The 9,450-nt window shown below is 53.1% G+C and overlaps 1 protein-coding gene across 4 annotated transcripts; it reads right to left on the reverse strand.

Moving 5' to 3' along the window:
* Nucleotides 1–5,522: 5,522 nt before the first annotated feature.
* Artn (artemin) lies at nt 5,523–9,148 on the reverse strand. 4 transcript variants are annotated; one of them, XM_021161171.1, is made up of 6 exons: nt 8,771–9,148; nt 8,404–8,553; nt 7,382–7,504; nt 6,988–7,122; nt 6,507–6,645; nt 5,523–6,414 (listed from the first exon to the last, which is right to left on the reverse strand). In XM_021161171.1, exons 4-6 carry the CDS (start codon nt 7,045–7,047, stop codon nt 5,939–5,941), a joined length of 675 nt encoding a protein of 224 aa, XP_021016830.1. In that variant the 5' UTR covers nt 7,048–7,122; nt 7,382–7,504; nt 8,404–8,553; nt 8,771–9,148; the 3' UTR covers nt 5,523–5,938. The 4 variants fall into 4 exon arrangements, with proteins under 4 accessions (XP_021016830.1, XP_021016828.1, XP_021016831.1 ...); XM_021161169.1 differs by having other exon boundaries at nt 6,988–7,748; XM_021161172.1 differs by having other exon boundaries at nt 6,503–6,645; nt 6,988–7,748.
* Nucleotides 9,149–9,450: the final 302 nt, after the last annotated feature.

The following is a 9,450-nucleotide window of genomic DNA, read 5'->3' on the forward strand; positions in this document are numbered from 1 at the left end:
AGTGTTGGGATTAAAGGCGTGCCCCACCACTGCCCATAGCTAATAGCTTTTTGTATGGAAAAGAAGCGTGGCATTTGAGGGATGGCGAGTTGTCCGCTTTAGCTGAGGCAGGAAGAGAGAGAGGGTCAGAGGGTTGAAACAGAATGGGCACAGGGCAGGGAGGGAAAGCAGAGAGCACATCGGGTGGAGACGCTGGCAGGGGAGTCTGGTTCAGTTAGATGGCTCGCTGAGACCATCCCAGCAAACAGGCCAAGAGCCTTATACTATACAAATGTCTCCATGTCTTTATTATTAAACCCCAAGTGGGACTTCCAAAAGCCTGGCAATATTGTTCCTCATGAACCATTAACTGACTATAAATCGCCATGGAGGGATGCGGCCTCATGAGAGGCCCTTGACGATCCATACCAGGGTGTTGATGGAACCAATACTGTGCAGATAACCATGACTGCTGACTTGCATTCTTTGCTTCCCTTCTTCTGCTGATTCCCTGGGCCTTGGAGATTGTGGTATGGCTGTCCCACTTAGGGTTGAGCATCCAAGAGACCCTTGTTCTCATCGCTGACCCAGGATGTGTCACTTCAGTTATTGATACCCACCACAAAAACAAAAACAAAAAACAAAAAACAAAAACAAACAAAAAAACCCAACCATGCTTCTCTGACCAAAACTGACAGCAACACTAATTGAGGGGCATAAACATAGTTATTTGGAAGGCAATTTGCTGGGCACATCAAGTCAATTTGGCAAAACAACAGAGGTAGCGTCTCCCTTAGGGCCTGTGAGTTTCCTAGCCATGAATTTCTGACTAGGTTTACAATAACAGATATGAATTGTCCCTTGTGCAGTGGACCTCAGATCCTATCAGGAAGTGTTTTTTTACCCCCATATCTTGTTTGCCATTATTTCACCAATGGGTGTAGCTTGCCTGACCGGTCAGCAGTGTAGCATGCGGGGCTCACGACTGAGGAAGACTGTTGATGGTAATTCCCTTCCAGAAGCCTACACAGAATGCTTTGATTCTAGCCAGAAGGGGGGAAGCTTTATTTCTTGATGTCCTACAAGCCAGAGTGCATGGTATCTTCAGCAACAGAATTTTAGCATAGCTTCAGCAAGCAGCCAACGGCAGAGGCAATTGTTTTAGGGTCAGTGGATAAGCTCAAGGAGTCTAGGATGTTGCCCATGTTGCTGTCTTGTGCCTTCAAGCCAGGGTTGTTGAGGGGAGAATACTGGAGTGGCTGGGAAGCTGGAAAGCAGGGGAAGTTATTGAGTCGAAGCACACAGAAGGTGGACAAGGATGGAGAGCAGAGCTGAAGGTCAGAAGACAGAAGGAAGCTTGGCGATGCATGGATAAGCACTGGATCGCTTAGGGCTCAGAAGGGTCCGGGATGAAGGTAAATGTGATCAAGCAGTGTCAGCAGGGCATCGGGAACTGAAACCCCCGAGAGTAGATAATGTGTGTGTCATATCTAGTTACAGAGCCCTAGGGCCACACAAAATGCAGAGAAAGGAAGAGGAATGCAAACTCCAGTCAGAGGGAGCAGCTGGGGTCATGAGAGGGAACGTGAGGGTGTGGGATCAGAGAGCCAAGGGAAGTTTTCTAGGAAGTGGCCACGGAGGTCCCTGAAACCTCAGTAAAGTCTCTTTTAGAGAAGGAAAGTCAGAGAAGATACTCCTGTCCCATCTTCCATAGCTCCATTATCAGTTCTTTTTATGCGATTCTATTCTGGTCAGTACAAATTCACAGGAGACATGCAATAGAGAAAGGCCCAAGTGTGGAGTGTGTTATAAATAATTGAGTTCTGACATCAGAACCCGGGTACGTTCAGAGAAATCAATCCAGCTACATAAGGTACCTAGAACAGGGCATCACATGGGGGCCAAGGACTCCATGAGGCCTGTGAATGAGCTTCAGAGGCATCCCCTGCCCTCCACGTACACCTAAGCTTCCTGACCAGATGTGCATATACCAGTAACCTTTCTGGCATTTGGTGGGGGAGAAAGCCCATGCTGTCACTGGTGGTCTCAGAAGGCTCTACTTCCAACGTAGGTTGGGACCCTTCTGAGAATGACAAGGATACAACCATGGGTCACAGTCTCTTACATCTTTTTTCTCAACTTTCTTTTTCAAGATGAGACGCCAGTCTGTGCCCAGAGACTACACCACAGGGATCTATGGGATAAGTTAGGGTGGGAAAAGAAGAGAGTCACTGATACAGGCACCTGCCAGAGCAGGTAACTGGGCATAGGGGAGTGAATGGAACCCAGAACCACGCCCCTAGAGGAAGGTTTGAGGTGTTCCCTACAGGTAGAAAAACACATCTCAAAAGCATACACGTTCAGAGGAGACTGGCGGTAGGTTCTAAGAAGACCATTCACCGGGAAGTGTGGTTTTGTGAGTGAAACAGAAATTGAGGTCAGAAATGGAGCTATAAAGCACCCTGAGCCTCGAGGACCTAACCCAGTGTGCTGCCTAGGCTGGTCACGTGACTAGGGACCTCAGCTGGCTTGTAATCAATCAGGTGCAGCCCTGCTGCTGTTTCTTTGTACAGGAAGCATCGTTTTCCAGAACGACCTGTATTTGGACTTGGAAAGGGATGCTGACTTCCCAGGGGAATGAGTCCATCTTGGAGGAGGTACCAGGGTGTAAGCACAGTGCAGCTTCAAGTTGGAGGTGGACCCCATTCCTCAAGGACTGACAGTTTGGGGCATGTCAAGAGCTAGCACTTTGCTGGGCGTGACTGATCATACTTCTTATGCTGGGGGGGGGGTGCTGAAGCAGGAGGATTGCCGCAAGCACGAAGCAAGATTGAGCTAAAGTAAGAACTTACCTCAAAAAAACGAGCAAGCAAACAACTCTCTCTCTCTCATTCTCTCTCTCTCTCTCTCTCTCTCTCTCTCACACACACACACACACACCAAAAAGAAAGTGACAAGACCCCAAGACCCAGTACTTGGCTTGGCTGGGATCTGGGCAGCTCACTGTGAACACTGTGAACATCCCCATGAACAATCCTGAACAGCAGTGTCACTGATAGCTTTTGGCACTAAGCTCAAAGTCTTGTCAGCAGGGTTCTCCCTAGCCCAAATCACCTTAGAACTGAAGGAATTTCCCCAACCCCTTCAAACAGCTCTCTGTGAGCGGTAAGGGGTGTGTGTGTGTGTGTGTGTGTGTGTGTGTGTAAACTGAGGAATTTCAGTCAGTTTGGTGGCAGAGAATGGGCCTAAGGTGTATCTGAGGGTGCTAACCCACCAAGGTTTGGGGAGCCTATAGGACTGGGGTGGAGACTACAGAAGGGAGCACAGGCTTGGTTTGCCTTGTTAACCCAGGATGGACCTAGTCCTCTGAATTCTTGCTGCTTCTTTGTAGCCTGGGTGAAGGGCTCCCGTGGCAAAGCTGGTAGACTCACAGGTGGGAAGGAAGGACTTGGCAGACGTCGCTAAATGGCTTAAATGGCCGGGATCCTACCTTCAACCTAGTCTTGCCTCTGAGCTTTCATATACCCTGGCTACAACCTCACTGCTGACAGCTCACAAATCTGTCCCACCCAGGCCTCCCTCCTCTGCTCCAGACAAGCATCCCTCCCAATGACCTTGGTCTCTGGGAGACAACATCCTTCCCAAATGTGCCTATCTATCTCGGAGGCCCCAGAACTAGTCAGTCGGCAAAGTGTGTATGAGAAAATGCATGAGAAGTGAGTATCTGAATGTGATCGTCTTCACCCTCATAAAAGTCCAGTGTTGAGGCTCAAGCGAGATGGCTCCTCGGGTAAAGGTACCTGACACCAAGCCGAATGACCTTAGTTTGATCCACTGTGACCCCATGGTGGAGGGAGGGAACTGACGTCCATGAGTTTGTTTCCTGACTTCTAAATGTATGCTGGGGCATGTCTGCCTACCCTAGCACACAAAATAAGATAAACAAGATGAAACTGCAATAAAAAATTTACATGTTTGTAATTCCAGAGCTGGGGAGGTAGAAATAAGAGGATCTCTGGGGTTTCTGGCCAGCCAGCCTAGACAAAGTGGCCAGCGTTAGGTTCACAGAGAGGAGCTAAGGCAGAAGGCAACTGAGGAAGGAAGACAGGGTGTTGGCCTCACACAAAACTACAAATAAAAAGTGTCCTGTCTTGTTTTAAAGAAGAAAAATCAATGTAAATGCATAGGACCAGAAAGACAACCTTTTCCTTCTTTCCTTCCTTCCTTCCTTCCTTCCTTCCTTCCTTCCTTCCTTCCTTCCTTCCTTCCTTCCTTCCTTCCTTTTTCACACCGGTGTCATGGAGCCCAGGATGGACTGGAACTTGCTGTGTAAGGATGGTCTTGAACTGATCCTCTTGCCTCCAAACCTCAAGTGCTGAATGACAGTGTGACATCACACCTCATCTGAGACACTGACCATGTCAAGGGCCACACAGACAAGCTTGGATGACTGACTGACCTTTTGGGGAGGAGCCGGGGCAACACCGACTCCCTTGCCAGGAGAAAGTGTGTTCCTCTTAGCTTTCAGCTGCCTTTCATCCCATCAGCTGCCGCATCAACTGCAGTGACTACCCATATCATTACTTGTTTATTGTCTGTCCTGGTTCAAGCGTAAGGACAGAGATTATGTTCCTTTTACTTCTATATCTCCTTTCCTTGAGACAGACTGTCATGTAGCCCAGGCTAGCCTAAGATTCAATATGTAGCTAAGAATGCCCTTGAATTTCTGATCCTTCTGCTTCTCTCTTGAGCGCTGGTATTCTGGGTATGTGCCACTACACTCTGTTTATGTGGTGCTGGGAACCAAACCAAGGGCTTTGGGCAGGCTAGGCAGGAATCCTACTGACTGAGCTACATCTCCAGCCTCACCTCTGCATCTTTAGTGCCTAAACAGTAGCTGACAGCTCATTGCCACTGTTTGCTGGGTGAATAAATGGTTATGCTTGTTCATCACCCAAAATCCACGCTTGGCTGAGACCCTCAGAGCTGGCCTGTGCTCCTGTCCTCACGAAACTCTATGCTTCCTTCCTGTGAACCAGCACCCTCCCCACCCCTACTCTGGCCCCTCTCCCATCCCCAACCCTTCTTCAGATATTCTCTTGCCCTGGGTTGCTTCAGGGATTGACTTGTAAGCAAAGCAGCCTGTGTACCTGTCAAGGAGCCCTCAAGGTAGGTCCTTGCATGGTGAGACACTGACATGGATGGAGCAGGACAAAGGGACAAAACATGCTTTTCTGTGTCTTTACCCACTAAGCAGGGGTCCCAAGTGGCCAGTGGTCACAGTGTGACCTTTCTCCATAGAAAACTATATTGTTTATTTCCCACAGGTACCCCAGGCCCCAAGTACTGTGGACTGTGCATCTTTGTCACCTATGTGTACCTCCCATCCATCTCAGAGACACCTGAGGGGCAAGAAGTAGGCGATCCAGGTAGCACTATGACTGTTGAGTCAGTGTAAAATGTGGATGGGGTGGGGGTGGGGCACATCTTCATCTAGCTTCTTCTACCCATCCCCCATGTCCAGGAAAGGATCTGACAAACCAGCAAAGTAAATAAATAATTTAGAAATAATAAATAGGGCTTCGGCTTCCACAAGTGAACACGGGGCTGGTTTCGGCACAGGCTGGTCCAGCAACGCAATTACAATGTATATATCTCTTCCAAATTCATTCCCCAGGACCGAGGGCCATTTCTGTATTCTCCCAGAGGAGTTCTCTTTAGCTGAGGTTTCTCCTGTCTGTAGAGCTGGGATCCATGAACAACTTGGAACTGTTGGTCAGTGGTTCCAACATCTTTTACTCTGTCTGTCACTCCGACGTCTGTCACTCACCGGCCTGGGGCCTGAGCTCTGCAGCCTTCATATCCTGCTGAGTTGAGGCTCCTGGTTAGTGAGACCCGGTGGAGCTGTTTCAGGTAGGGCGACACATGGGTCTAGTGTGCAAAGGCTTGGAGATCATCCTCAGCCCAGACAGCCGCAGGCGGTGGCGGAGAGGTGGTCCACGGTCCTCCAGGTGCTGTTCACGTCCATGAAGGAGACGGCCTCATAGTGAGTGGGCCGGCAGCAGGGCTGGCTGATCGGCCGGGACCCGGGAGGCGACCGCAGGGCCCCAGCGCCCAGCAGGCTGGCCAGGCTGAGATCGTGCTGGGAGCGTGCTCGGCGGCACGAGCCGCTGCAGAAGCGGAAACGTATCAGCTCGTCGGAGCTGTGGCCCAGGCCGAGCGCGCTCACCGGCACCAGCTGCGAGCGCAGGCGGCAGCCGCGCGCATCTGTGGTCCGTGCGCGGCTGCTCCGGGTTCCTGCACGCGCCGCGCGTGCTCCGCGGAGCGCAGCGGGAGGAGACTGGAGTGCGGGACCTGGCGGCGGGGGTGCGGGCTGAGGAGACTGCGGCGGGGGTCGCAGGGTTCTTTCGCTGCACAAATGCGCAGAGTGTCCCCCTGGAATGAGACTTAGTCACTTTCGGAGGTGTGGGTGGGGGGTGTCTAGAGCTAGCCTCGCCCTTGCCCCGCCCTGTCGCGCTCTCACCTACCAGGCAGGTGGTCCGTCGGGGGCGCCAAGACCGGCGAGGGACCGTCGCGAGCGGCGGGGCTGCGGGACATCGGGTCCAGGGAAGCTTCTGTGACGAAGCTCAGCAGGGCTAGAACAGCTAGGGTTGGCCACCAGGCTGACTGCATAGAGAGAAGGAGACTTAGGGAGGAACGGGGCACTTTGGGGGTCGGGAGGGGGTCTTGTCTTGCCCAGATCAGAGACCAGTCTAGTCGGGCTCCTAGCTGGGTGGCAGAGTGTAAGGAAGGACTTAGATTTAATAGGCATTTGCTGCTCCCAGGAGCCCAGGGGAGGAATTACCTGAGGGCACTGACCATCAGGAGAAATCCTGTAACCTTTCCTCCAATGACGGGCCCCTCCCTCTTGGCATTTTCCCCTTTCATATCTGATCCCTGTGGCCCTAAGCTATGTCCTACTCTTTTTTCCAATGAAAGCCAGCCGGGAAATGCAAGGGAATGACTCACCTGCCACCTAGGCCAGAGGCAGTGGGACAATGCAGTAGGCTCTGCAAGTCCCAGTTCCATAGCTTTCGGCTCCAGAAGCTCCCATCAGCCTTTGTGGACCCGTTTCCCCACCCTCTTCCTGAGGCAGCTTGCAAACTAAAAGATGAGTTAGTTATCCTTTGGGGTTCCTCCTTCCACTCCAGTCTCTCGAAGCGGCCCAGGAGGTTGGAGTAGCTAGAGTCAACTCAGCAGCGGTAGCTCCGATGGAGAACCTTGCTCTGTGTGTTAGGTGCTTGGCAGGACCTGTTCCTTCACGATGCCACAAGGTCAATCAATGGCTCACTTCTCCAGATGGGCAAAGCTCAGCTGAGCTCAGAGATCGTCTAAGGCCTCCGGGGGGGGGGGGGAGACTCACACAGCTGTGGTCCTGTCTTCTAAGACCCTTCTGCTCTGTACTTCAGGGCTGAAGGTACCAGGGTGGTTGGAGAAAGTAGTAACTTGAGCTCCTTCTGCTCCATGCTCAGCGTTCACTCCATACCTCGGGGGAGGAAGCAGAGCCCTGGAGAATTTGAGTGTCAGTTGGTCACTTGGGTTATCTGATGACTTGTAGCCTAGGCCTCCTGCAATCTTCTTTCTGGTCCCAGTGTCACCTGAATTCTCTCTTATGCCCACAGATGTCTCCCAAGAGCTTGCCTATTATCTGGGGAAGCAATGGTCCTTCTGAAAACCCAGGGCCTGGACCATGGCTTCCTGTGGCCACCAGGGGGCAGAGCTTGTCAAGCCTGCGGATTTAAGGGGAGGGGGCTTTTGCACATGCTCTGCACATTTAGGTCTGAGCCATTGCCAGAAGGACCAGCTAGTCCTCCACACCAACCTGGTCTCAAGAGGGCTGAACCACTCTGAGATCCGGCCCAAGCCTGGACCATCTGCCTCCTGTGGATCTGGTCCCCTAACCTTGCTCCTAGGAGTTTCCCCCCTAAACCATCCTTCCTAATCCCAGCCCGCACCTCCAGTCTTTGTGACCCACTGCTCTTGGACCCCTAGAACTTTTAAGAATTCTCATTAGTTAGTCTCTTCTTGGGTCCCAGATGTAACCCTCCATCCTTTTGCTGGCACACAGAATACATGGGGAGGGGGAGCGACATATGATGACTCCAGGACAAGACACACGTCTCCCAGGCCTTTATCTAGAAAGTGTTCCTCCAGAGCTAGGCGTGTGTCTGTTGGCTAACTAGATTCAAATCCCTAGAGACCAGGCTGGCTACTATTCTCCCAGATGGAGGGAAAGTCAGACAAGGCAGCCCTGGGATATCTGCGCTAGGGGGAGCCTAGGAGCAAGTCCCTCGAGGACAGCTCTGACCAGTTTCTCCCTTCTTACCATTTGGGATATTTGGTCCTCCAGCCCTTGCCACCCCTATCCACCAGCCCTATACTCACCAAAGGGGTCCTGGTCCGAGTCTTTCTAGGCGCCTCTCCTGGGACCAGTGCTGGGCTTTCCCCCGAAGCTCAAGTGGATCATGCCCAGAGTTGTGCACCTGGCAGCGCCTCTTTTAGTTAAAAGTGGGGCCTTGGCAGCCGGTCTGTGCCCTGTGGCGGCAGCGGGAGCCTCACATTACAGCCAGCCAGGAGGGTTAACACAGTCCAAGAAGCTAGCGACAAGAACTGGAGGGGCTGGGAGGGGCAAAGAGCTGCGCTGAGGGCCCAGAAGAGAGAGGCTGAGAGAAAAGGGGGGAGGAAGACCTTTCTGCCCTTTCTCCTGCCCTTTGAGAGTCCATCAAGGGGATGGGCAAGAAGGCTGGCTTACCTTGGGTGCAGGGCTCCAAGCCCCAGTCGCAGCGAGGGCTGGGGCCCGAGGGACTTGTTGCTGGCAGAGCCCGCGGGCCGCATCTGGGGGCCGAGCCCAACTCCATCCCTCAGCAGCCTCCTGCCCGCCGCCGTCCGGTGTCAAATTCCAGCCCCGGCGTCACCAGATCCCGGGGTGGGGCCCAGAGCGCCCCCGCCCCGCCCCACCTTTCAGGGCTCACCTGGCCGCTCCACCCTCCGGATCCGGTCCCCGCTGGCTAGGCTAGGTCCCCCTAGGTGGGGGCTAGACATCTGGAGAAGACCCCAGGAGGCAGAGTAGAGATCGCGGGCTGCGGCGAGACGCTGAAACTGGGAATTCGAAGTTGGTAGTCAAGCAAAGTAGGGAACTGGGAGGCCTGGCTGAGGGCGGGAGAGCGCGAGGGAGGGCAGCGAAGGAGGGGCAGCCTGAGGGAGAGTTCCAACTTGGGCTGCGCAGACATGGGGGTTCTGGCTAGTTACTCGGCTTCCTCAAGTGGTGGCTCCGGGACCCTCAGAAGGCTCAGGTGCCTCGGAGCGACAGGGATAGCCTGTTTGCTCAGTTTTAGGGTCGGGGCCTCAGAGGGACTCGCGCACACCCAGTGAAGGCAGTGAATGATTGTGTAGCGGGTAGGGGTGGGGGTAGGGACCAGGGATGAAGAATCA

This window comes from Mus caroli, chromosome 4, assembly GCF_900094665.2.
Source record: "Mus caroli chromosome 4, CAROLI_EIJ_v1.1, whole genome shotgun sequence".
In the NCBI taxonomy this organism is placed as follows: domain Eukaryota; kingdom Metazoa; phylum Chordata; class Mammalia; order Rodentia; family Muridae; genus Mus; species Mus caroli.